The 27,476-nt window shown below is 42.0% G+C and overlaps 1 protein-coding gene and 1 long non-coding RNA gene across 15 annotated transcripts in view; one reads left to right on the top strand and one right to left on the bottom strand.

Moving 5' to 3' along the window:
* Nfib (nuclear factor I/B) overlaps nt 1-27,476 on the top strand; it is a 215,451-nt gene that overhangs the window by 100,460 nt on the left and 87,515 nt on the right. For all 14 annotated transcript variants that reach the window (XM_039109355.2, XM_063287247.1, XM_006238335.5 and 11 more), the window contains one exon: nt 23,905-23,958. In XM_039109355.2, the coding sequence (XP_038965283.1) occupies nt 23,905-23,958 (54 nt within the window). The remainder of the gene's footprint in view (nt 1-23,904; nt 23,959-27,476) is intronic.
* Nucleotides 11,225-15,818, bottom strand: LOC134486946 (uncharacterized). The gene is made up of 2 exons (XR_010066540.1): nt 14,349-15,818; nt 11,225-14,038 (listed from the first exon to the last, which is right to left on the bottom strand). It is a non-coding gene; the product is annotated as an uncharacterized LOC134486946 (long non-coding RNA).

Raw genomic sequence — 27,476 nt, 5'->3', positions numbered from 1 at the left:
CCGTCCATGTCCCTTATTTTAAGGTGACAGTGACCAGAGCCCACTTTCCCTTGTTCCTGTGTGGCATGGTGGGCAGTGAAGGACATGTACCCAGCTGGTCAGTGGCTCTTGGCCTGTCTCAACTTTCCTACTGTTCATTCATCCATGAAGTAGTCACAGAGAAAGGAGACAGGAGTATTTAAGTGAGAATGTGTAGGGCGTTCATCATCCCTTTACACATCTATCAGTTATCCACACTGCTATCTTTCAGGAATAGATATCAATTTTATATGTGCTGCACTGTCTGGTGCACTTGATGATACATGAAGTGTACAAAATTCTAGAACCTCGGGTTCTCTTTGAGGTTAGAAAATATAGCCATTTTTGTCAGTAGGTTTGTCAAAAATGGCCACAGGAAGGAACAAGCAACTCTGAGTGTTTTTGCAAAGCAATGTCTTCTTCGCCAAGTTCTTCCTCCCAGAACAGAATCCTCACGCAGGAGGTGAGCGACCATCATTTGGTGAATGATTGATGAATAGATTATTGCTTTGGAATTTGGAAAGTCTCAAGGAAGAAAGTGACAAGTTAGCAAAATCATAAAACCCTCATGTCAAAGCTGAGCTTGGCTTGCACCCGCCATCCAATGCCTCATCTAGGAGGATCTTAGAGGCTTGCAGGATAGATAGCCAGTGTAACCTGAAGAGGAAAGTTCCTGGTTCAGTGAGAGACCCTGCCTCAAAAGACTGAGGTGGAGCTGTATAGAGGAAGACACCTGATGGCTGTGTCTGGCCTTCACACACTGGTGCGCAGGTGAGCACACATGCACAGAGGTTTACATGCTCCATGTTGCATTACAGAGACGTTAGGCCATCCTCCATTGTAATGGGGATGGGAAGGAAAGCAGAAATTATTAGCGTGGCTGTGCTGAGTGTGGGGCATATAATTAAAGGTAGAAAGACAGGGCATTTAGTGACAAATCACAATAAATGTAATGAGTGCTCCCAGTCTGTCAGCTACATGGAATTCAACCTTCACCTCTGAATTCTCGAGACACAGGCGGATGCTGGGTTCAACTGGCGCTTACTAATCACTGCCAGTGAGTATAGGGTAGCATATTGGGCCCACTGTGTCTAACAGCCTGAGCTTAAACTTGTGGGACTCTCTAAAAGAAAAACCCAGTTGTCTCATTACAACATTTGGCATCTGGGGACACAGCATTCTAGCTGGATTTCAGTTTTGAGTGGGGAGAGGTGGTGGGCAGAGACAGAGATAGAGACAGTATACATTTTTCTGGGGCTAGTTCCTTTATTTGTCCCTTAAGGTTTTGTATATATTCCTACCGTGAAGAAATCAATATATCTTAGTTTTACACAGCCCCCTTCTACTTCCTGCGTCTCCCTTCATTTCCTCATTCCTTTCCTTCTCTCCCTCCACCCCTCCTCCTTCCCTCCTTCCCTTCCTCCCTCCCTCCCTCCCTGCCTCCTTTCTCACTGCCCCTTTAGTCAGCTCCTGCGTCTTGCAGAGATGGAAAGATTGTGGGTTTTATTCCACTTTTCTCAGTCAGGTGGGTTTTGTGCTATAGACAATTCCTCAAATTCAAGGTGTTTGCTGGAGAAAGGCAAAAAAGGGGTTGCTTTATAATGTTATTAGAATGATATAAAAGGATCACAGCCTTTAAAAGAGAAGCCGATTGGACTTGCCTGAATTTTCTAAACACGCATACTGTGTTGGGGCTCTGAGTGCAAGCGCATTTCACCACTGCAAATGGCAACTGGCCTGTGCATGCGCTTCCACAGTAAATTTAAGTGTGATCAAGAGGATTTAATTTTACCTTTTCACACAGATTTAAATGAGCTGCTTTAATTAGCGGAAGGCATTGAGGGTTCACCTGTGACGGAGATGGAATTTGGAACCAGATCCCCGTATTCGCGTTTCTAACTTGTAGCCTTCAAATAATGCTTTGTGGTTTCTCAAGCAGCTTTAGGGAACAAAACAAAACAGTATGTTGTGGTAGCATCTCTTATCCGTGTGGGAAATGCCCCCTGGGCTCTGTGACAGCCTGCAGCCCTGCCCAGCCGCAGTGGCCTTTGCCCTGGCCAGGCGCAGGCCGACGACATTTCAGGAGGCCGCTTGGCAGCCATTTTAGATCTGCCCGCGCAGAGCCCTGGCTGCCAAGAGCTGCAGCCACTCTGTGCCAAGACACTCTTGGCAGTGGAGATAAACTTTGTAGAGATACACAGTCCAGAAATATCTTATAATTACAAAGCACAGGGGGCAGAATGTTTTTACAATACAGCTGTGCTAATGTAAACATTTAATTTGGCAGCCTTCTCCACCCACTTTTCAATTAACCGGGTTTATGCAGATACTTTAGCTCTGTAATAAACTTTATTGCTACTTCTCTTAGAGTACAGTTTATGAAACACAGATTTGAGGGGCTTGGGGGGGGCACAACTGTCCATCCATTTAGGAAAGCATACTATGAATGTTAGGTTGCCATGAAGGGGAAGCTTAGCTTTCTGTCTGGAAAATGCCACAGTCCTGGCTTGACTCAAAGAACTGCTTTGGGGGAAAAATGTGGGGGCTGTCTCCTTTGGCTCCCAAAGCATGCAAGAAGATATTAATAGAAAGAGGTAAAATCACTTATGTAGTGCATAAAGACACTCGTGTTGATCATTAAAAAAGGATAAATGTCCCCTGCAATGCATGAGACAGCTTCAGAGATAAATTCCCAATAACAGTTCTTACAGATATAATTATAATAATTGTGTGATCGCCGTGATAATTATTCTTATAGACTGAAAGAAATAATTTTCTATCTAGAGTAGCATTCAACTGTTCTGCTCACAAAGCCAGTCAATAGATCTTTTTTAGCTAACCTAAAAATTTGTAGAGGTCATGGGGTTTTGCAGCTAAGTTTGGAACTAAATGACTTTGTTAAAAGCACCTCTCCCCAATAAGGAATAGTCATAGTCATAGTCAATGAAGTGTCTTTGCAGTGATTTGCTTACACAGTTCTCATAAATTAGGGAAAGTCATGCACATATGCCATATATATCAAAGCATTTTCTTATAAACAGATTTAAAAATTTATGATTTTCTTTATTCTAGATTGGATACATTGTCTTGGTTATGATTATTTTCTTTTTAATTTTTTTTGTTTTTTAGATTTATGTATATCAGTGTTTTACGTGTGCAAGTACGTGTGTGTCCGTGTACGTGTATATGAGCGTGTACATGTCTGTATTTATTTATGTATATGAACCACAGGCATGCCTGGTACCTGTGGAGGTCAGAAGAACATTGGATCCCCAGGTACTGGAGTCCTGCATGGCTGTGAGCCACCATGTGACTTTGGGGAAATAACCTGGGTCCTCTGCAAAAGCAGCCAATGCCCTTAGCCATTTTTTTATGTGTGGTTATGATTTTTTTTTTTAAGGTAGTATTTTTTTTTCTTAGTGGTGGGTGTAGTAATAGAAAACTGGTTTTTATGGTGTTTTCTCTTAGGACCTTTTAAAGAGTCCTTCCTTTAGTCTTTCTCCAGCTTCTAGACTAGGGTATGACCACATGATGGTTTTTTAATTTGAGATGATTATTAATTTAATTCTTCAGCTTCCCAACTAGCCCATAGATTCCTTGATACTGAAGACAGTAGAGGGCAAAGAATGTTAAGCCGCTCTTCTCACAGCTGGGTCTCACATTGCAGCAGTGCTGCAACCTTCTCATTGGCCATCATTGTTGATGTCACCTATACCCATGATGCTTTGCAGATAGCAACCCAGCACTCGTGGTCTGTTGCTTGCTTGTGTCTACTTATTTTTAAATTTATAATTTATTTTTTTCAGAGACAGGGTCTTAATATATAACTGGCCCAACAAACTTATGACCAGGCTGGCCTCCTACTCACAGGAATCTGCCTACCTGCTTCCAGAGCGCTGGGGCTAAAGTATGCTACCATGCCCAACATTACTTGTAAATTTTAAGCTGAACCATTTATTTTTCTAAGTGGATAAATTTAATAACTATAGGAGGGAATAATATATAGAAGGAACATTGTTGGTTTTCAGTCTTCTAAAACTAAACAAATGGCCAAATGGCCAAATGCACTTAAGAATTAGGTGCATTTGCTGCTGGGGATTGAACCCATGGCTACCCACTGAGCTGTTCTCTAGCCCCAGCATCTCACTATTGTTACTTGTTTGAGTAAGCTGGTAGCTCATTATTAATCTTTCTTTTAAATTGTTTTGTCTTTCCTGAGGGAATGGGTGTTTTCATCCATTTTCTTCATGGATAGGATATTTAAGATAACACCCTTTCTGCAATGTAAACAGATGTCCCAGTTTGTACAAGGTACGTTAGGATATGGTCAGTCACAACTATGGAGGGAAACAGCGCATGCGCAGCCAGCCCCAGCACAGTGTTAAAGCCTTATTAGAGATGGGAGCGAAGTTATGTGGCCCTACAGGGTGGTCTCATTAGGTGGATGCAGAAAGAGGGCCAGGAAGAATATACCAGATGAAGGAAATCAAGCGCTTTAAAGATGAAATTGGAGTTTGTCTGACGTCAGAGTAGCGACATTTCCGTAATGAAAGCCACATGGGTAAAGAGCATGGAGACCTGCAATTAGCAAAACAAGGGGGAGGAGCCTTAAAAGATAAGGTCTGAAGCAACACCTGGAATTAAGGGGTTTCCAGCAAGTCTTTCCGGTTCACTGAAATGAGAGAGGGTAGGGAAAGGTCCTGCAGGAAGGACAACAATACGGACTTTGACATTCAAATGAGAGCAGGGTTAGCTACAGAGGGTTGGGGGTCCCAGACAATGAGTAGAACTTTGCTAAATGGAGCTGGTTGAGTTTGCCTTGGGGTTACAGGCAGGAACCAGGAGGTGGGCCAGTGGAAGGGGTTTCTTAGTCAGTGACAGTACCAAAGGGTCCCACAGTAGAGAAAGAGCTCCCACAAAAGCAGCTCCCACAAAAAGAGTCTTACATAGACAATGGAACTGGTCCCCAAAGGCAAAAGGATGGGGCCTTTGAAGGTTCCAGATACGTGGAGTCTGAAGTCAGTTAGGACCCTCTGTGGCTGATGGGAATAGCAGTGGTGGTCAGGCACCCCTGGGCTCTGATGCTGGTTGGAAGATTACTTTCGATCCTTATTAGGTGGAGATCAGGGAGTGTCTGGGTATTCCTCTTTTATTTTGCTTCTCTGTAGATTGTGTTCCTTTGTAAGATGTTTCTTTCCCCAGTTTGAGAGAAGGTGTTTGCAATACCTTTTCAATTTAATTTCATTATTTGCGGCTGTGTTTAAAGAAGCAGAAGCCACTGTGAAATTTTGATGGGAGAAGACACGAACAACTTCATTAAAAAAAAGAAGAAAGAAAGAGAGAAAGAAAGAAAGAAAGAAAGAAAGAAAGAAAGAAAGAAAGAAAGAAAGAAACAAACAAAATGTGCCCAACCTTTGAGTGCACTCCTCCAGCGAGAAGACCATGCGCTCAGGTCCCTAGAATCACCCAGTTAGCGGCAGCAAGCGAGGCTCAGTTTGCTGGCACTGCCTCCTCTGCCATTCCTCCTTGTGTGAGTCCCTACTTTAGGCAAAGACCCAGAAGCCAGCAGATGAGGCTACATCATCCCTTAGCTGAGCCAGCCAATGCCTAAGTAGAAACAGTAGCCCAAAGTAAATGGGTGTGGCCCTGCAGCTTCCTCAAAGGGGGGGTTGTCGTTGTTTTTAAATGTCTGAGTTCTGCAAATGGACTAAAGTTTTTGTTCAGTATGCAACATGGCTCTACATTTTGAGTGAAAAAATGAGCCAGTGGAAGGCTTGCTAGTTAAAACACTCTCTCTTCCTCCCTCCCTCCCTCCCTCCCTCCCTCCCTCCCTCCCTCCCTTTCCCTTTCCCTCTCCCTCTCCCTCTCTCTCTCTCATGCACACGCACCCTTCAGAAGCAAGATGCAAGATGTCTATGGATATAACCAGACTTCAGAACAGTTTTTTCTTTAAACTCTTTTCAGCCCTTGCCATCTTAAGCTATGCCTTACCACTTCCCTGGGAAACACACACAGGAGCAAATTACGTTTCTGAGCGAGTTGAGGAGGATCCTAGTTAAGTAGATTAGGGTCTGGCATTCCATTTAGCTTCATCAGTCATTTAAAGCAGAGATGGACACTGTAGCCGGCTGCGACTTGCCAATTAGCTGGGCTTTCCCTGCTGTTTCTGGTTTGGCAGGGACGAGGTGGTTCACCCTGCTGCACTGCTGCCTGCCAAGGACACATGGCCAGCTCCCTGCTTCCTGTCTTCCTCTTTGTGTCCTGGCCTTGCCTTCCAGACAGCTGCCAGGTTGTGGTTGCCAAAAATCTTCCTTCCTTCAGAAAGGTCAAGTAACCTCAAGTCACCTTGGCCAATATTTGTGTTTTCTTTTTAATCCTTCTGTGCACAAGTTGGAGAAGACTGTAGCACTGAGTGCTCAGAGTGGAACTTAGGGTCACTTCAGATCTCTTGGAGCTGAAGCTGAAGCATCCCTGAGCCAGTCCGGATGGTGCTTCTAGTACAGTTCTGTTAGCGGCTCTGAAATGTGTTAGAGTTCAGGAGGGTTCAGTGTGGATCCCAGTGCATTGCTTTTCAGGATTCTCAGTTCACTTGTGATCTTTGGCCAAAGCCTGATGGGTTGCATGGCAGGAAGAGAAGAATGTGAAGATAGGTTTTGGCCAAAGGCTTACATTTTTTTTTTTTAAAGGACTTGATAGTTGCGAACCTGACTTTGCTTTCCTGTTTGGCGGCTGTGAACTAGAATTAGCAGCCTGTGCATGGCCTGGGGACAGCAGCTGAATTAGCAGGAGCTTGCAGAATGGGAGTACCACTTCCTTGGCCCTGGCATTGCTGTAGGAGACACAGCCACTGGCACTGAGGCTCAGGAACCAGCCTTTGGAATGACGCTCACACTCCCCGAGTGTATGCACTGAACAGGCCATCGGTTACACAAGAGGACCAGCAAGATTTCCTGTTCTCACACAGCATATGTCCTTTCCCAGCCATCTCTTCGGATTGCCTACCTCATGCTCACCTTTCATCAATGGACACAGACCCCCAGTAGATACCGCTTTTTAGAAGATTGAAGTTCTAGAACAGTAATAATGAGAAATTTCCTTTAAGTAATTTTTCTGATTTAAGGTCTATGTTTTTGTGAACTGTTTTCCATGACACATGGGGCCGCCACAATCTGTGTCTACATTCTGATATCTATTTTGGATGAGAAATTTTGTCTCCCTCCCTCCCTCCCTCCCTCCCTCCCTCCCTCCCTTTCAGTACTGGAGATTGAACTTGCGGTTTACTGCATGCTAGGTAAGTGCTCTACCACTGAGCTGCACTGTAACTTTAATACTTTATAAGGCAAAGAAGTTTTATTCCTTGCCTAGAAAAAAAGTTCCATTTGATGTCCATTAAACTGACTGAAATAGAGCTACCTACTGATGATTCTCATGATGTTTGCTGGTTGACAGAGGGTAGGGCTGCATCCTGCCCAAAGACTCAGAGAAAGTTCAGCGTGGTCCTGAGATTTCATGTAAAATTGGACATGTGATCTTTCTCGTAAGCACAAGCCCAAGGTTCTTGCATGCTTTCTGGACTTTGCAGTGACAATAGCTCTGCATGGACCAACACTTTATCATTGTATTGTATCGCAGTAACCTTTGCAGAGTTAGGCCCAGGTCACCCCTGCAATTTTATTTCTTCCTTTCTTGACTCCTAAACTCTGCTAAAAAGTTGCAGCCTCAGGGACACCTGACTTTCTGATATGACGGACACAAAACCCTGCTAATTTGGAACACATGTTCTTCAGAGTTCACCTACAGTCTTAGGTCCCACATTTGCAAGCTCAGCATCTTCCGTGGAACACAGCCTAATTTTTCTTAAACTCCCTATTTTGCCTCTCCTTGAACTATAGTCCTTTGTAACAGTAATAAGGAAATGCGGTTATGGGTTTAATTGCCACGAGGCAATTGTCCCCCAGAGGACTTAGTAGAATTTTCTGCTCTGTATCTGAGGGCTGGACTCCATCAAGATGATCATTCATAAATAACTCAATTAGAATAATAACAACAATGCCTTTATTTTTATGACAGCGTTGCCTGTAGGGATCAAAGTGCACCAGAGAAGTCCTATCAAGTCTTTGTTCTAATACCCCAGTGGAATGGAATAAATATACATTTCAAAAGTTCTCCCGTAGATCCTTCGAGGTAGAGCAGTGTGGCAGAGGGTTTTCTCAACATCCCTGAGGACCCAGACAAAGTCTCTTGGGCAAGGGCATGGAAGAATGGGGGTGAGGTCTCCTATCACTGCAGGGCCTCAAACCACATTCTTTGTAAGGCAAGTAGCGTGCACAGCACAGCAGCCCCTCTTAGGATTGCAGAAGACGTTGGTGAAGGTGCTTGCAAAGCTCCGAAGGCCCTGGTGCTGTCTTCATCACCTCCCACAAGTGTTAAGAAAAGAAGGAGCTCCTCCGTGTTGTTGTCTAGCTGGCCCACGATCTGCAGAATGCATTTCGCACACTTTCTGAGTGACTGGATCCAAGTTACTTCTTGTATTCTTTAGTAATACAGGAGTAGTGGAAAGTTTACATTTGCAGCTCTTGATTTTAAAGCCTCCTATGAGATTGACAACACGTTTTGAGAAGATTAGGAAGCCAAAGGTCAAATGTCAAAGGTCTGCTTAAACTGCAAACCAAAAACTTACCCAACTAGTCTCAGTGGTTGCCTGCCTGCTTGCTTGTTTCCCTTCTCTGTGGTTTTACTGTGGACTCTAGAGTTGCAGAATGAATATAATGAATTTTGGGCAGATTTATTATTATTATTTTTTAGTAGAAGTAGGACAATCAGGAGTAAAATTACTTCTAATCTCCCCATTGGATTTGAAGCAGCTTTAGTGGCTGCCCTCCCTGGGGAGTAGACACAATTAACTACAGCATCTTAACACTATTGTTTGTTTTATTATGGTTAAAGATAACATGTCTTTACGCTCTTGGTTCAAGTATCAGTGTCCATGGCGGCTTGGGTATGATATTAGTCCCTAGCAGAGGAAACCTCTTCCACATGTAGGAGCTCAGAGTCGATAGGGACCTCTGCTTTTGACATCTTATGGGAGACAATGTGAAGTTAGGTAACGTATACATACTTGGGTTTTAAAAAAAATATTTAATTGTAGTTTCAAAATTCCTGTGTAAGTTTCTACTTTTCATTTCATCGTAAACCAAATTGCTACTTAGATACGTCCCTGGAACCCTCCTGGGAGGAATAATGACCGTGAGACTACCTTATCACCTCTTGTTATGCCTTAACCTTAATGAATGTTCAGCCAAAAACTGATCCAGGTAAACAGAAAGGAAAAAGTCAATCAATGCTAGCCTGTTTGTGAACTAGCAGTGGGGAAACGCCCATCCTTTAACAGAGCTGATAGCCTTGCCCCTGGGCCAAGGGAATATGTGCTCTATAGCTATTTCACTGGCACAAACGGGAAGGAGAAACACAAAACGTAGATGTCGTTGCCCAGTGTCCTCCATGGCTATCTTCTGTCTACTTAGGCTCTACTCCCATTTTCCTTTTTCAACAACTATTTCTTCGTTAAATTTGTAAGTTTTGCCTTACGACGCAGAGATTAAGATCTCAGAATCAAATTTAAAATAGCTTAATAAATAGTTTTTCCTTAAAAATATTTATGTTCCTTTTGGCTTGCACGTTCATGTGCCTGTGGTGCTGCTGAGGGCTGGTGCACAAGTGAGTGCAGGCACTGACAGAGTCCAAAAGAAAGGGTTAGCCTCCCTGGAGCTGATATGGGTGCTGAGATACTGACTCGGGTCCTGTGGAAGAGGAGCAACTGCTCTTAATTGCAGAGCCGGATCTCCAGCTCTTAATGAACATGGGTTTTCAATGGATAAAATGTCCACATGCTGTTCAGTGTTAACTGACACAAACAGCACAAACTTGGATAATAGCGGACAAATGAGACATTGTCTCAGGTAACAGCCCATCACTGAGAGAATTCAGGCCAGGAACCCAAGCAGGGTATGCACCTGGAGGCAGGAGCTGGGGCCGAAGCCATGGAGGAGTGTTGCTTACTGGCTTTCTTCCCGTGGCTTGCTCAGCCTGCTTTCTGAATAGTGCCCAAGACTGCCAGTCTAAGAGTGTCACCTCCCACTGTGGGCTGGACCAAATCAATCGTGAATCAATCAATCAAACAAACAAAACCAAAAATACACCATGGGCTTGCCTACAGGCCAATCTGGTTGGGACATTTTCTCAGTTCCCTCTTCCCAAAGCTATGTCTTTCGTCACGTTGACAAAAAAACTAATCCAGACAGACATGAAAAGGAACTTGGTTATGGTGAGAGTGTCAAGTGACTCAGCAGAGCATCAGGACATGAAAATGCAGCTGCAAAACATTAAATAAAATCCATCAAGCTCCTAATTTTTCCAGCCCAAAGACACACAGCCTTGTGTGTGGCAATAGCATTCAAGAAGAAGGACTTTGTTAATCATTGGAGAGAAAGCTTGTGTTATGGTAAAGGGAAGAAAATGGAAATGGAATGGAGTTATCCAAAGATGTCCCAGAAGACTATATTTTGAGCTTGATTTTGAAAATGTAATTATGTTATTATCTTTATATGTCAATATCATGTGGCACGAAAGGCCTTGGTGTATAAGAATCATGCTTAGGGTAGTATAGAGGCAACATTTCCTTCCTTCCCTCCCTCCCTCCTTCCCTTCCTTCCTTCCTCCCTTCCTTTCTTCTTTCCTTCCTTTCTCCTTCTTCCTTTCCTATTTTTATGATAATAATAATTATTTGAATATTCCAAGTGGCATTATATCTAATCTGACTTATATTGATTAACTTTGTTGCCTGGCATTGATTCTAGAGTGATAAACATGTCAGACTTCAAAACTCACTTGCTTCTATTAGCCATAATAGAACTCCTCCCAGAGATCCCCCTAGAAGGAACTTCCTGGAAAGGACCAATTCCGAAAATGTTATAATTGCTGAAAAGCCAAATGCTCGAGGCATCTCAGACACCAGCCCCCTGCCACCAGCAAGCAGAGAGATCAAGAGAAGAGGTCCTGATTTTAGAGTCTTTGAGTGGAGTTGTGTGGAGGTACAGATGTACAAGGGATAGGACTTGTCTAGTGGTAGCTAGAGCCAGCAAACAGAGAACAAAGACTTCCTGTGGAGGTGTATATAGACACACACAGGAGGCAAGAAGGGTTCCCTTTTCTTTGGTCCTGCCATTGCTCCCACCTAGTGTCAACCAACAAAACTGGTCAAGGCCGTATTCAGAAACTGACAGATAACCAATTCTTTATTCATTCCCTTTTGCAAGGGGTGGGGGGTGCTTTCCAGGAAAAGGAATTGGAGGAAGCCTGAGGCTTCTATGAGATCATCCACAGTTTTCTCACATCTATCTATCTATCTATCTATCTATCTATCTATCTATCTATCTATCTATCTATCTATCTATCCATTTTGCTGGAATTGAATCACTGAGTGTTTTTATTCTACCTGATACAGGATTGAATGTTCTCCTTAAAAATTCTCCATAGGCGATCTCCTTGATTAATATTCAAATTTTAATAATCTTTTCAAAATGAATTTGGTCTTCTCTAATTAGAACCAGCACCTAAGTCTCTTTGAAACAAGAACCAACCTGTGATGGGCTGCATTGTCGTTGTTGTTAAGGTTAAAAAAAAAAAAAAAAAAAGAAACCAGAATTTCTGCTCATTAGGAGGAGAAACCAAGAACCTGCAAAGATCTTGTTTGCTGCCCTGGCAAGTATCTGTAACTTGCAAATATCATCATGGGTTTCTGGGTTCTTTTATGATTTTGCTGTTGGTCGGATATGCACATAGTTTGTTTCTTTGATTGGAAGGTAGTGTCAGTTTTGAAAGGCTGGCCTGGTAATCAGTTTAGAGAAATAAGAACTCTAGGTATGGTTGTGTTAAACATGGAAGATGAATTTATCCTAAAGGGTTTGAGGTGATCTAGGCTAAGATTGCATCACTTCTGAAGTCATTGATTTATATGATTATGCAGGTCTGTGTATTTTTAGGGGTAAGACATAGGGATAGAAAGTTTGTAGATACTTGTTTGCTTTCCATGCTTTTGAAATTAGCTTATAGAGTTGAATTATGAGGAGGTAATTTGAATCTCAACCAAAGATGAAATGGCAGGTATTCTGAGAAGTTTCAGAGTCCTCATATTAATTTGGGTTCTCTTTGTCTCTTTCTTTAAACAGCCATGGCACTAGGCATTTCTTTCCTTTTATTTTTTTTCTTCATCTTCCAAGAAACCATCTATAGAATCAACAGTGGACTTATAAAAAAAAGCAATTTATCATTCTGTTAGATTATCTGTATTTGAAACAGTTTTCTTAAAAGTTATCATTTGAAACATGATTATTTCATAATTATAACAAGTTTTTGCGTTTCATTTCATGCAGGTTGTAGATTATAAACTTACGTTGTAACTTTAGATTGTAAACCTTTTATAGTCCTTTTAAACATGTCTGTAGAATAATATTGATCGTCCTTTAAAAAATGAAGAAAACCTGGGGTTGGGGATTTAGCTCAGTGGTAGAGCGCTTGCCTAGGAAGCGCAAGGCCCTGGGTTCGGTCCCCAGCTCCGAAAAAAAGAACCAAAAAAAAAAAAAAAAAGCATAAAAAAAAAAATGAAGAAAACCCTAGGTAAGCTTTTTTTCCTAATTATTTTATCAATGTAATTGAGTGGATTTCCTCTCGTGCAGCCTTGACTTGCAAGAGGAAGTGACTGTCTCCTTTCTGTGTTTTTTACTGTTGAAAACATGTTAGTTCCATGGTATGCTATATACGGAGCTTTCCTGGTAAATTAGGTTCTGCCCCGAAAACATGGGGACAGAAGTTCTTTGAACCACTTATCAAGGAACTGTGGGAACATTCAAGCCATTATCTACCACAATCAGAGGACTTCCTGTTCCTCAAGTGACTTCTTTGGTTCTTTCGTCTATTACTATGATAAGGACGCGTCAGAAACAGCAACCGTTGATGGACAGTTGACAGGCCCGCCTTTACCCTTTGTAGGAATCTGTTCTTCCTCATCCCCATCCATTGTTAAAGCCACTGTTGGAACCTTTAGATTACATAGAGGTATTCCATAACATCAGTGAATTACGTTCCAGGATGTAATAAAAAGCAAAGATAGGTGATTAATCACACACAATCAATATGTGACGTAAAAGCCTATCATTTTTTTCTATAAGCTCATATAATGATTTAAACATAAACATTTAAATGACTTGGCCAAACTTTGTTTTGAAAGACAGGCTCTCAGAGTACAGTCCTGAATGGCTTCCTGCTTAGAGATCTGCCTGCCGCTGTGCTGGGATTAATGGTTAGGCCACCAGGCCCATCTGATTTTTTAGGCTAAACATAAAGGAGACATTTTTTTTATTCAAGTAAAGAATATTTTAGAGAACATTCCTGTAGTAAGCATTGTAAAAGGTAAAAATAGGACTTCAGAGTCATTGACCCAACAAACCGCAACATCTTATTTGTTGAGAAGTTGTGGATCCTTAAAAATGAAAATACACGTGGGTAACACAAACAAGCCAAATTTATGATTGTTATTGCCGACTCTGTAATTGTAATTTGAAGCTGTTCAAGTGTTACTAGCTTCCATGCTGCTTCCAAGAGAATTGTAGCTGTTCATTCAGACAGAAGTGAGCACCTACTGTGTGCTGAGAGTTGTGATCAGCTGCGAATAAAACTGGACAGGTCTTGATCCCATGAGTTCAACATATAGCAAGCAGGACAGATGGACACTGACCCAGTCCTGTGTTACCATTTTTGTCAGGACTCTGGTGGGAAAACAGGAGTACTCATCACAAAGGGCTTTACTGGGTGGGGGTAGTAATTAAAATGTAACGTACATGTTAAGACTATTTTGGTCTTTCTCACTGTCTGTGTTCAGGGGTATGAAGTGCCATTCCAGACTCCTTTGCCCCATTTTGGAATCCTTTTACAGTTCGTTCAGTTCAGACTAAGCCTTTGTCTCCTTCTTTTTTTTTTTTTTTTTTTTTTTTTTTTGCTAGAAAGTTGGCTTTTATTCTATGCTGTATCAAACACATGAACAGTTTAAACATATGCAAACTAGCAGTAGGTCCATTTCACTGATTGTAGTGTTTCAAGAACAAAGTCGTGTAGAAAAGGCAGTAAAAAAAATGTGATAACTTAAAGGGTCCCAATGGAACATGAGGCTTGGATTCTCTTGGTTAATTTGAGAACTCTATGGATTGCTTCTCTTATGATTTTATCATATTAGGTAGTTGTGCTTGAGAAAGGGAGACAGTCTAGCTTATACGGACCTTCTTATCCTGTATTGTTTTCTTCAGCTTGATCTTTTTTGTTCTCAAGATAATGTCTCCTAGTGCATCTCAGGCTGGCCTCGAACTCACTATGAAAAGCCCAAGCAGGCATCACACTCTCCACGGCCTTCCTGCCTCAGTCTCCCAAGTACTGGGTTTATTGGTGTGAACACGGGTGGGTGAGATTTTATCCAGCTTGTAAACGAGTGGGCAAGGTGACAGCGGATTCTGGCCTGTGGAAGTTTGCTGAGGGTCAGAGTACAAATGGCTGAGGAAGGCAGGAGTCCAGACTCAGGTCAGTGTGGGGGGAACACGTCCTGCCTGGGGAACAAAGATCACAGGTGAAACATTAGAGAGTACTGTGTCGGTTTGGCTTTAACTTAGATTAAAAAAAAAAAATTAAGTTTGGTGAAAATACATGAAATGGCATAGCACAGAAGGGACTTTTGCAGGCAAAGTTGTGATGTATAAGATTTAGAGTACTGGGAACCAAGCTGGGGACAAGCTAGAGCAGGTGTGATAGCCTCAGCCAGGCAGGGAGCAAATACCAAAGGGGTTCCAGGGGAAGTATCATTTCTTTTCCCACAAGCTCCTTTTAACAGGATACCAGACCGAGAACGTGAATGCCGATTTGCTTTCTGTGGAAAGTCTGCATGGAGTTTTAAATTCCCCTCCATGATTTTGCTTTCAAGTCTCGGGGCATTGTGCTTTATTTCCAGCTCGCTCCACACACGTTTCTCAAAGTGCAGGCTCTTTACTCCCGAGTGAGGGGAGAATGTATTATGTAGTATCTCTGAGAGCCAAACTATCTCCCAGATGAAAGCGAGTTATGGGCGCCTCGTCCTGGTCCTGGACCCTCCTGGATCCGGCTAGGTTTCTGGAAGGTGCTCAATTATTTTTCTGTGGCAAGCTGCACTGGTGAATTGTTCCTTGAAGTACATAGTGGCGTGTTCGTGGAGTCTTGTGAGATACGGGCAGCATTTATGAAAGATTATAAATTGTTCAGCTCTCTTCAGAAACTTAAAATACAGCTGGAAATGTTTTGCTCCCAACAAACATGCAATCTTCATAAAATTGGGAAAGAAATGTTTTGAATAAATAATGTTTCAATTTATTTCTCTCCAGTGTGAGAACTATTTTTTTTTCCCCAGTCAACATCGTGTCACAGAGCTCCTCCCCCTCAGCTCTAACACTCTTCCCCTCCTGTTTATGGTATGCTGGTGAGTTCCACTTGAGTCTTAAGCATGCCAGATTTCTCTGCCTTGTTTTTAAAGATAGAAAACTGGATTTGCTCCCGGGGACTCTTTCCATAACTAGGCCAGTTTAAAAACTAAACAAGGATTGAGTCAGTTAATTAATTTAAATGAGATTACAAATCAAAAACATATTATGCAATCTTGATTTAATTACCACATTTTATTTACTTAATTGAAAACACACTGTAGAAAGTTAGCAATCTTGACAATGACCGGATTCACGTCTTCCATTTCTGTACATTAAAGGCCTGGAAGGCAGAAGCCCAGGTGATCTTGGTGGTACCCCTGGCGTTGTTGGTCCCCCTCTGTATCAGTGGACAACACTGGACTTGAGCATGGTGCAGAGATGGGGACTTATTGTCCTGGCCTTCCCTTTGGAGTCTCGTGAGGGCTCTGCAGAGGTACAACGTTGTCACTGTGCCCTGGGTTCTGTGGTGGGCAAACCTACTTTGTCCTCCAGTGTTCCTGTGCCGTCTCTCTCTCAAGTTTCAGCACTCTGGGACTTTGCCTAATTCCATGTGGACAAATTTTCAGTCTAGGGCTCAAACAAATCCTTCTTCTAATCCTTGGGATGTGAGGCTTTGAACCTAATCTCCCTGTTAAGCAAAAAAGAGTAGTTCTTTATAAGAAAGTTGAAGAACAGAATTAGCGCAATGTGTGAGGGAGCAGAAATAAAGTGTATTACCCGTGTGCTCTGTGCTTTTCCTTTGTTAATGGAGTTACTTTGCCCATAAGGATCCTTTGCACGCTAACTTCTTTTTAAACTATATGTTTTTTTTTTTTCCTGAATTATATCCTCAGGGTCAGTATTATACCAAAAGTACAGGCCTTGAGAAGTGCTGGTTGAAAAAGCCTGGTTTAACGTATGAGGAAGCCACCTTTCACAAATATTATCTCAGTTCTATTTAGAGTTGTTTGATGTCCCATTGGATTTTGAGAAAGAGATACAGATTCAGCACAAGCATGTTCAGGATTCCATCACCGAGCGAGCGGGAGAGCTAGCAAAGCATGCTGTGTCATTAGCTAAGTTATGCAATGGTGGGGCTTCGAGTAGATAACGTGTTATGGAGAAGAGACAAAGAGAGGGGAGACCTGGGGATGGAGAGATGTGAACTTCAAATGGGAAGAGATAGTGGGGGATGGAGGTGGGGGTGGGGGTCCTAGCAGGGCAGAGTGAGAGAAGAGAAAGAGACAGAAAACTAATGGGAGACCCGAAAGGGGGAGGGGAGAAAAAAAGATTTCCCCCATATTCATAAGGTTTGCAGAAGCAGGAAAGCACTCTCCTTGTCCATGTATCTTTGCATTGCTTTAATAAACATTTAATAAGAGGAAAAGAAAATATTGTAAAGTCATAGTTTCGTACCACCTTCGCTAACCAAACAGCTGCCCTCTCAAACTGAACAGTGTTTTAACTGTGCTAGAGGGCAAAAGATTCCTGGCCCATGTTACATAATGGAGACTGTGATTATGTAAAACTTACTGTCAGCCTCCCTGGGAGTCAGTATTCTGGGGTCACCACAGTCTTGGGGGTGGGACAAGATGGGCAGGGGCTTTGTTCTCAGGACAGGTCTCTTCTTGTCCTGAAAAACAGGCATGGTATATATCTCATATGTGAATGTGTTTATAATGAGTGATATTTTAAAGAGAACTGATCTCAGACTCTATGAAATTCCCTGGTATTCTATAGCTGACAATGAACTTTTTTTTTTCTTTTTTTTTACCTGCTTAAAGCAAAGGACTGTGACAAAGGGACCTTTATCCTGCAATGACTAATTTTAGTTCTAGCTGTAGCTATCTGTAAGTTAACAGGTTAAAGTTTGGGTTTCATTTACTCTTCTGATATCGCTCAATATAAAAGCTATATTGTTGTAGAATCATAAAATTTTAGAGCCGGAAGAGTGCCTTTAATTTACCTCGGTCTGCTCCGTCTATGCCAAAATGACGTTACATTGAAGTTGTCCTTCTCAAATTCAGGCTCTCCCTTCTTCCTTTTCATCCTCTTTAATGAGAGAGAGAGAGAGAGAGAGAGAGAGAGAGAGAGAGAGAGAGAGAGAGAGAGAGAGAGAGTCGTTTATTATATTTTATGTATATGAGCATTTGCCTGCCTGCATGTTTGTGTGCCTCTTTCTCATCCTTTCAGACAGGGTCTTAGTCATCCCAAGCTGGCCTTGAACTTGTTACGTAGTGCAGGCAGGTCTTGTGTTTTATCTTTGACTGGGATGGGGGATTTACACACCCAAGGACAGGGTCTGTTTGTTTTTTGTTTGTTCCTTTGTTTTCTTGCCGATGCTCTAGTCTGAGCATAAAAATGAGGTCGTGGAAGATCTCCTGGGAGTGTTCAGGTCTGGGCTTTCCTTTCCCCCATTCTTGCTTCCTGACCCCAATTAAACTGCATTTCCCATCGTTGGTCAGAGCCAGTAAGAATTACTGATGGAAGTGCTCATGTGACCCCTCCCTGCTCCTATACACAATTGTCCAATCTAGAAGTGACAAATAGGGTCAAGCCTTCACCTGAACTTGAGTTGTGGGAATGGCTCCTGCGTCTCTTTCCTTCACCCCTAAGTGATCCTATGGAGTGGCTTGCTATGCATGTCTGTACTTCATACCCTCATCTGTTCTCTGTGCATTGGACTTAACTCAGCTTTGTTGGTATCAGCCCAGACATTGAGAGATAAGGTAATAAAACAAGGCACACATTGGTCAGACACCCTAAAAGGACGACTGACCATGAGGATGTCAGAATTAGCAAAGGGGCGACATCATAGGTCCAGGCACACATGTCAAATGTAGGTAGACAGTAACTAAGGCACATGGGTAGGTATTGGCTGAGGTCAAGTTAAGGTGCCATGATGCATTAAAACCTTTGGAGTTCTTTTGTGGCTACATGGGATATAAAGTTTTAGCTTATCAGTTCTGAGTTTTATAAAGATCATCTTGGAAGCAGAGGAAACTATTTACTATCTGTGTATCAGCACACTCGTGTCCTGACATACTATTTATATCTATATATTTTTGCAACAGGGTTTCTCTAGATATCTCTGGCTGTCCTGGAACTTACTCCATAGACCAAGCTGACGTTGAGCACAAAGGTCCACCTGCTTGTACCTCTACCACCTCCTGGTTGGCTCTCTTTTGACTCTCTTCTGAGGGTTCGCTTCCTCTGATGTCTTCTGTGATGTGACCTTGGTCTCCTTCCCTAAGAAGAATCAAGCTGTTATTTTTTTTTAAATGTAACTTACTTTCATTAAAATGAATTAGCTTTTTAGTTAAAATTGTTGTGGAAACTAATATATACAAATGTAAGAGTTTTCCGTGTTTGTGGGGTGTACCATGAACATGTCACCACATGCATCCATTTTGTAACATTCAATTCAGTTTTGACAAGTCTCTTTCCTAGTTTGCATTTCTTTATGGTGAAAACGTTCACAGCCCTCCCTTCCTGCTTTTTGAGTGGTCTGTCACCTCTGCTAGCCCTGCCTCCTCATGTGACTGTGACCTGATGCTCCCCATCTGCTTTGCCCATTCCTCCATCTCTAAGCTTTTAATTTGTGCGTTCCTAGCACACAAGGTCACTTCTGAGCTTCAAGAAGAAATACGATACGTACTTCATTCTTTTCTTCAAACAACACACAATATTTAGAATATTTAGGGCCGGCAAGATGCCTCAGTGGATAAAAGGATTTGAGGCACCAACCTGGTGACCTGAGTTCAATCCCCAGAACTCATATAAAAGGAAAAATCCTGACTCGATAAAAGATAGCCTCTGACCTGCATACATGTGCCATGTCTTTTGAGCTTATGTGCACACACTAATAAATAGATACCTGGACGGATGTTCATAGGTCATTATGAACTGAATAGAAACACACCAACCATTCCTATGTGCCAAACATGGAACACGGATGAACTTCTGATTCGAAGGTTCTCCAGGATTCTTACTTATTGTCATTTAATGGCCATGGTCCTTAGTGGTTGGCCTACCACAGACAGTAGCAGTTACTGCTTGATGACAACCATTTCACAGGTCACTATTGATGATATCGCCATATCTATATTGGCCAAACTTTTATTGGACTTTTACCAGGTTATCTAAAAGACATTTTTGTAGCTTAGTGGTTGGGATGGGCCATAGATTTGACTCAGAACCGTTTCTCTTCAGCATACCCAGTAGTGAACAAGCTTCACATGATAGGAACAGAAATTTCAACAGATCAAAAACATGCTCTTGCTTTTTTTTTTTTTTAGTTCTCAGAGTGACTTGGGATGAGCTGATTAATGGCATTGAGGAGGGAAGTTGGGGGAAGAAGATCAGGTTAAATTCCCAGAAACATTTAATCTGCCTCAGGATCACTTGGCTTTGTGCAATTTCAAGGTTGCATCAGACAGTGAGAAATAAGATGTCTGAATAGGGCACACAGGGATCCACTTTGCACAGCCTTTTAGAGCCTTATGCTTGGGTCTTCTGTCAGAGTGGGTCACCTCCTTAGGTGAACTTGTGTTAGAAGAGCAAGACTAGACAGGCTGCCCTTCACAGGGGAGCGAAAGCACTGGGTCATGGCTGTGTATATCATGAAGGTTCCCATCTTTAACCCAAGGGACAGGAGTAGCTACGGTAAAAACCATAATTTAGAGATCTCATTTCAGTTTCCTTCTTCCCAAAGAAGCAGCATGTTTAGAAGGCTGTGTGCTGTGCACACACTTGGAATCCCTGGCATCAGGGTGACTGAGGCAGAAGAGTCCTTGAAACTAGAAATCCATCTTGAAGAGTCCTAGAGGATTGGTTTGCTTCAAAATTATGTTGAGTCAAACCCAAAGGAGAAGAAATATAGAAAATATAGATTCAGATAAGAAACTAGAGAACAAAAGATGGGGAGAAGGTGAGTTAACTGGTCGGCCATTTGCTGGGCTCACCACGTTTTTCTTTGTGGCATCAAAATCTTCCTGGACTCTACACGATGTGCTGGGTAGCTCCTACCCCTACCCTGCCAGTCTTGCCCCTTACAGGCTTAAGCCTCCAGGAAGGCCATTGAGTCAGCTACTTGTATCTCTGTCTAGAGCATGGTCTCTCCCAAGAGCTCAGGGCAGGGCTGTGACACCACCTGCCTCAAGGGCCTGGGACAAAGGCATTGACTAGGACACTTTGGAGTGGTTGCACAGACCCAGCATAGATATTTCTAGGTGCTGTGTCACTGTGGCGAGAACTTACCTTCCTCCTTTTCTCTCTTCCTGAGGGTTAGTTCACTTAAAATCTTACGCATTTTAATGTGCCATTTTGTTAATAATACCTCCTGTGTATTGATGGTGTATGAAGCAGCTGAGCCAGGGTGCTTGGTATGACATAATCTTTGCAGAGATTTTGAGGTAGATGCTATTATTGCAGTTTTTATGATTAAGGGGCAAGGTTCTATAAGCTAACCGATTTTGTACAAGATCATGTGACTGGAGAGAGGGACAGAGCTAATATTCAGTATAACTGAAACCCCCTTACATTCACACACACACACACACACACACACACACACACACACACACACACACACTCAGAGAATAAAGGGGGGGGGGGAGAGTGATGGAAGTGGTTAATGAAACCTTTGAGTCTGGAGTAATTTGACCTGGTCGGCGATTTGCGGGGGTTTTAGATGTGGTCTGAAAAATTCCTTCTCTGAAGTCAACCACAATAACAGTTCATTCTTGGGTTCTCTGCCAACTGTGGCTCCCTGGTTACTTCCCTCTCCTGCCGTTGGAATTAAGTGACTGATCTAAGGTGACATCGGAGGGGAGAGTTCATAGTATGAAAAGTAAGGGTGCCGCTTGACCTCTCTGGGGGCCCTCATCTGTGTTTTGGGGGCCCAGTATTTGCCTTTTGGCTTCATGAGAATGTACATGTTTTATAGTATGAAGGAAAACCTGTTACTGAGGGCAAGGGGCAGGAAACATCAGGTCATTGTAGAAAGAAAACTTATGACAAAATTATTTAGCTTTCCCCTAAATCTTATGGTGTCCATAGTGATTTTTTTCTAAGCAAATAGTGTTTCTCTTTTTCTTAAGTGAATAGTGTTTTGTTTTGTCTTGAAGACACTGATGTGCAGCTTTTGGAAATGAGAGGAGAACTTTAACACACATAAGGGGAGGGCAGGCTGAGAAAGACTGCCCCAGTCAGGTATGTGACAGTGTGGAAATGAAGGCTATACCATGGCAAGAGAGAGCAGATTCTCAGGGAGAGACACTGGTCTGTATTCTGCTGGACAGAAGTTTAGCAGTAGAGGCAACGCAGGTGAGGGGTGACATTTTGCCGTCACTGTAGCCAAACATGATAAGGCTCTGGTTTAAAGTCCACGGCTTCCAGAGGGAGGTTGCCCTGCAGCTTGCCTGCTTAGGACAGTTACAGTCTTTTCCCATCTTGCTGTTTCTAGAGGTGCTCATCCGACAGTGTACTGGTAAAGTAGCGCCAGAGAGGAAAGAGAAAAACTGCCTAGGGTTTGGCCTCTGAGTCCGACCCTGTAAGTGGGAATCTCAACCAGCTAGACTCGGTTGGGACGTTAAACTCTTAGGAAACCTAGGTACTAGACACCCGGTGAATTCAAAGCTGAAAACAGCAGAGGTGGTAACAAAGCGAAACAGTTTCAACATTTCTGTTAAATGTAACTGTTTCACTCTTAGTTTGAGTGGCCAGTGTTTCCTTCTCTTTGAAAGAAACAACAGCAGCAACAACAAAATTCTGGTTATAAGTTACCCAGTCTTGCCTCAATTCAACTAAAAAAAAAAAAAGAAGTAAGAGATGCCACTTTTCCTCCATTTTGTGAAGTCAGAATCATGGAGAAGGTCACTGTGGGAATCACAAAAATAAGTTTGCTATTTTTCATGAAATTTACTGTAGAACAAAGGGGAAAAAGGGATTGGGATAGAGGGATGACATTCTTCTTCTCAGTTAACTCTGACCTAGTAAGCAGGAGACAAAGGCGGAAATGATTTATGCAGGCATAGACTAGCAGGGTGTTCCTACCATCAAGATTGAAGAGCAGTTGTAGTATGTTAACCACGTCCCTGGCATAACCAAATAACCTTAATAAAGAACAAAAGGAATCTGCTTTTCTGCTTAATTCAATCCCTTCCTTGCCTCATGTGTAAGGGTAAGTTTTTGAGGAAGAGATTTGTGAATTTATGGCAGTTGGTGACACCGCCAGTACCACATTTTGTTGAAATTCACGATTGTGCTCAAAATTGCCTTTTTGTAGGCAAGCAAAGGAGGAGTCTGAATCTGAGCCATTTATTTCTCTGGCTTATACCACAAGCAAGCCTAGTATGTTCACGCCATGAACGGCCCCTGGAAGACAAAGAGGTAGACAGGCTCTCTGGCCCCTCCTTCCTAGTGCAGTGTAGCTGTGGAGACAGAACCTATGTGCTAGAGCCAGTAAAAGATTTCATAGCAACACCCTGCCAGCAAGTGTGTAAGAACCCAGGCCAGATGACGCAGATAAATGCAGAGGGTCCATGGAGGCAGAGGATGGAGCCAAACAGCATGTGGATGGCTTAGGACAGGCTGACAGTGTCTGTCCTCTGAGCCTGTTCTGTGGTATTGGTAAGGAATGACATAGACGGAGCTGCTCTGAATGACTGTGGCAGCCTCTTCTACCTTATCTAAGAGTCTGCCTGTATCTCGCAGATGGAGATTAAATTGATCCAACAATTTGCTCTCCGCAAAGCCATGTTGGGTTTCTACCTAGTAATTTATGCTTTTCCTGGTGTTTGCAAATCGATTGCTATTATGGGATGCCGGCAGAACTGGGCCGGGATCCAGTAGGTTGGGGGATTACTGAAGTGGATATCTGAACCTGCCTGTGCGAACCCAGAAGAGAAGGCCCTTGTTTCTCTGTCTTTTACTCTCTGAAGAAATGCATATTCTTGGGTCTTTTAAAAGCATTCTTAATTATTTTTAGATTGTATCTTTTAAGGGACAGTATCTGCTTTATTTCAAATTTCTACTATCTGGCCTTGGTATTTGCCTAACCCTCAAACGATTTTAGTGGCTTTTTAGCCAGACCTCTCATTGCAGGGAAAACTTCCTCCACCCCCAAAGCATTATAGGCGAGGAATTGTTCACTTTGACGACGAAATATGTATAGACATTTGTCTAGTTCGATGAATAAAATGCTGCTATAGAACAGCTTGGGAAAGTATACTTTATTTAAACACTTCACCTCATTGTTGTCCCTTAATTTTTTTTCTAAAGTTCTTCTTAGTATTGTGAAATTCTTTCATAACGAATTAAAAAGAAAACATATTCTGTGATTTCTTTACAGATTCTGGGCAATCAGGAAGTCCAAGCCACAATGATCCTGCCAAGAATCCTCCAGGTAAATATGTGTCCCCGGACGTGTGCACCCTGACATTGTTGGAGAACAAAGGGGCCCTGTATAGATCAGCACCCATAATTGGTCAGCTGCCTGCTCTGTTCTGGCAGGCAGTAGGATTGGGACAAGATGCGATTGTGTGTCGGCCTCTGCCGCTGAAGCAACTGCTTTCCCCCACCCCAGCCACCTTTGTTCACCTGAGCAGCGAGATTTTAAATTCTTTCTGGTAGCCGTAGAAGCTGATTCAAACATATGCTATAGTTGTATATGATTTAGGCATTTGAAAAGCTAAAAACCATCTAATCCTTTTTAAAATAAACAAACATTCCCTTCCTCCCCCCAAAAAATCTCCAAACCAAAAAAAACCACAAACAAACAAACAAACAAACAAACAAAAATCTGGTAATTTCGGTCTTCTTACAGTTTATCTGCTCTGTTTTAAGAAAGGTACTGGTGGGGGTTGGGGATTTAGCTCAGTGGTAGAACGCTTGCCTAGCAAGCGCAAGGCCCTGGGTTCGGTCCCCAGCTCTGAAAAAAAGAAAAAAAAGAAAAAAAAAAAAAAGAAAGGTATTGGTGAATGGTTATGTTTTTATAAAGTGGGGTTTGCAGGACTTTTGATTCTCAGTCCTCAGTGTACGGTGTGCCTGGTCTTTAGTTTCAGACCTGAACCTGGTTGCATGCAGTTTGGCTGTACTGGGGGTTTGTTCTCCACACTCTCAATGTACTGCATTCTACTTTGGATTTATAAGAAGTATTTTTTTTCCATCAGAAAATAATATAAAAATAAGTAAAGAAGAATTACAAATGTCCATTATCATAAAATTTCAATTGTATCTGTGATTTTGTTAAAAGAATGTTCTAAAGATACTCTTAACAAGAATCAAAAAGTAAAACACAAGAAACCCCAAACAGCCACACCTCCCTTCAGTCTCTCAAACAATCTCACCTGCCATTTCTCTGGAATCAGCAGTGCAGAAAGTCAGGACCTAAGGTTTCTCAGACACAAGTTATATTCTTCTTAAAATTATATTGTATAGAAAATATTATATACCCTGATGATGAAAGTACTAATTCCATACATAATATATAATCCAAAGGTGAAAGTGTTAGTTTAATACATAATATATTCTCCAGCAATAAAAAGTACTAATTTAATGTATATTTTAAATTTACATGGAATTGATTTTTCTTGATAAATTTGCTAAAATTTGCTAATGCTACAGTCTGTGAGCAGAGCATAGAATATTTAAATAAATAAAAAATAAATCATTAAAAGCCTCTACACATCTTACAAAAAAAGAAAAGAAAAGAAAGGAAAAGAAGAATATCGTCAGGAGAAAAGGGTTGCTGAGTCTTAAAAGCCAGACTAAACAAAGGCTGTCCTGTTTACATCTGAACAGCAACTTGATTGGAATTAATGAAGTAGCAAATACAAAGTGTGTTTCCGAGCATGCGCAGAGGCTCACCAAATGTTGTCTGCTGGAGCCCGGCAGAGCCAGGCAGGTGACCTTTGTGTGCTTATGTAATGGCAGGATTGCGTTTTTTAGTATTTGTCTAGAAGGTTGGTTAAATTTTACTTTTGCTGCATACCACATAGTCTCCTAACTTTTCTGCTTTTATAAAGTAAACAGAAACTAGCTTGAACACATTATTTTCTCCCACTTTCACGTTTCCTTGGGGGAAATTTTATTTTGATAACTGTCTAAAGTTAAGATGTTAGAGTAAAATTGAATTAGTTTAAATTAAAAATTGGAATTTTCTTTAACCATTCAGGAACATCATATGCGCATTACTATAGATCCTATTAAGGAATTTTCATTTAGTTTTGAGACAGCATTTTTTTAGTATATTAAAAGTTTTTAAGAAGAGCAGAAATACGTTCTGCAATATTTTAAAATAAACCAGGCTTTTGGAAGTAGATAATAGTTTTCAGTTTCAAATCCAAGAGACCTGAATTTATCAAAGTTCTTGTCTTGTAGTCAGCCAGGATAAACCTTATGAGCAACCCAGGCATTGGGGGCTCAGCAGATCTGTCCTAGGACACTGTCTTCATCTCTTAGTTCTGACCTTGGCTGAAGTAGGAAATCTTCACACAGAGATTTAGCATCTCAGGAGGTCCATGCAGCCCATTTATTGGAAAATTCAGGCTAGCGCCAAAGTTGCAGAGACCTTCCCCTTGTTTCCAAGAGCAGCTGGGCATCTGCGAATGGTGGCTTCCATGGCCTTTGTGTTGCTGCAGGTTTTCTACTAAGAGATGTGGAAATCATGGGGATTGCCACTGTCGACTAAGGTGCAGTTCCCAACAACTTAGGAAGAGCTATCCTAGCAGCTCATGGAATCTCTTCCTGAAGGTGGTCTCCTACACAGCCCTCTCGTGTCTGTTGAGTGTCAGCCAGCTGCCCCACTCTGCTTGGCTGTCTGACATAGTCTACTACCTTACTGATTCTCAACTGCTGTTTTGTAATATACAGTATTTTTAAATATTTACTTTTTAAAAAAGTTAATGTGCAACTAATTGGTTTTATCAGGGCAGTTTCATACCTGTCATTACACTTTGTTCTTCAACTCCTCTTCCTTCCCCTCCCCCTCTTCTCCTCTTGCTAACCCTGCTGTCCTTCACACTGGACTATGTACCTTGACAGATAAATGAATCTTAGTTTCAGAATTCATGCTTCTCATTTGGGATTAGTGTTTAAGCACAAGCAAACAAAAATATTTGCCATTTTAAAAGTATTTAAATAATTTCTTGGTTCTTGTAACCTGTAAAAAGCATCTGAATAGCCTTTCTGGAACCTGTTTGTAACTTACGGTTTTGCTCTGATTTGCAGTGCATCACCAGATCACCTTCTTTTGAATTCAGCCTCGTTTTGCTGTTACTTTGTGACTATATTCCTTGCACTGTTATCTTTTAGCTTTCCACCTGCTTACTTCTGGATGGGGGGGATCTCAAGAGAAAACAGCAATCTGGAAGTTTAATTTGGCCTTTGTTCCAAGTTGATGTGTCCGTTTGCAGTTTAAGAAGGCTACAGTTTGGTGGGATGTTCCCTTGGCTGGTAGAGCAGCAAAGAAATGTTGAATCCTAGAGGAAGTCCTGTAAATTTTCAGATGTAGCTTTTTGAAGTGTTCCAAATTTCATTAGCCAGAATTTTGTAGTGTGTGTGTGTGTGTGTGTGTGTGTGTGTGTGTGTATGTGTGTGTGTGTGTGTGTGTGTGTGTGTGTGTGTTGATATTTGCATGTGGCTTGAAGTTATATCATTATATGAGCCTTGGAGCCACATCTTGTATGACCTTTAAGTCAGCCACCTTGACTCCCTTCTCCACAGCAAGGATAGAAATGACTAATTAATTCACACAAAGAATCTCTGTCAACTGCAGCCATGTATTTGTGAATGCCTTCACATAGAAACTTGTTTAAGTCATATAAATTTGGAAGTTGATCATTCCCCAAACATATTTGATAGATACCACCACTGAAGCCATTGCAGGGGAGCCACAAAGCTAATAAGAACCAGTTGCACTGA

The sequence above is a fragment of the Rattus norvegicus genome, chromosome 5, assembly GCF_036323735.1.
Source record: "Rattus norvegicus strain BN/NHsdMcwi chromosome 5, GRCr8, whole genome shotgun sequence".
Lineage (NCBI taxonomy): Eukaryota > Metazoa > Chordata > Mammalia > Rodentia > Muridae > Rattus > Rattus norvegicus.
This window is presented reverse-complemented; position numbering and strand designations above follow the sequence as displayed.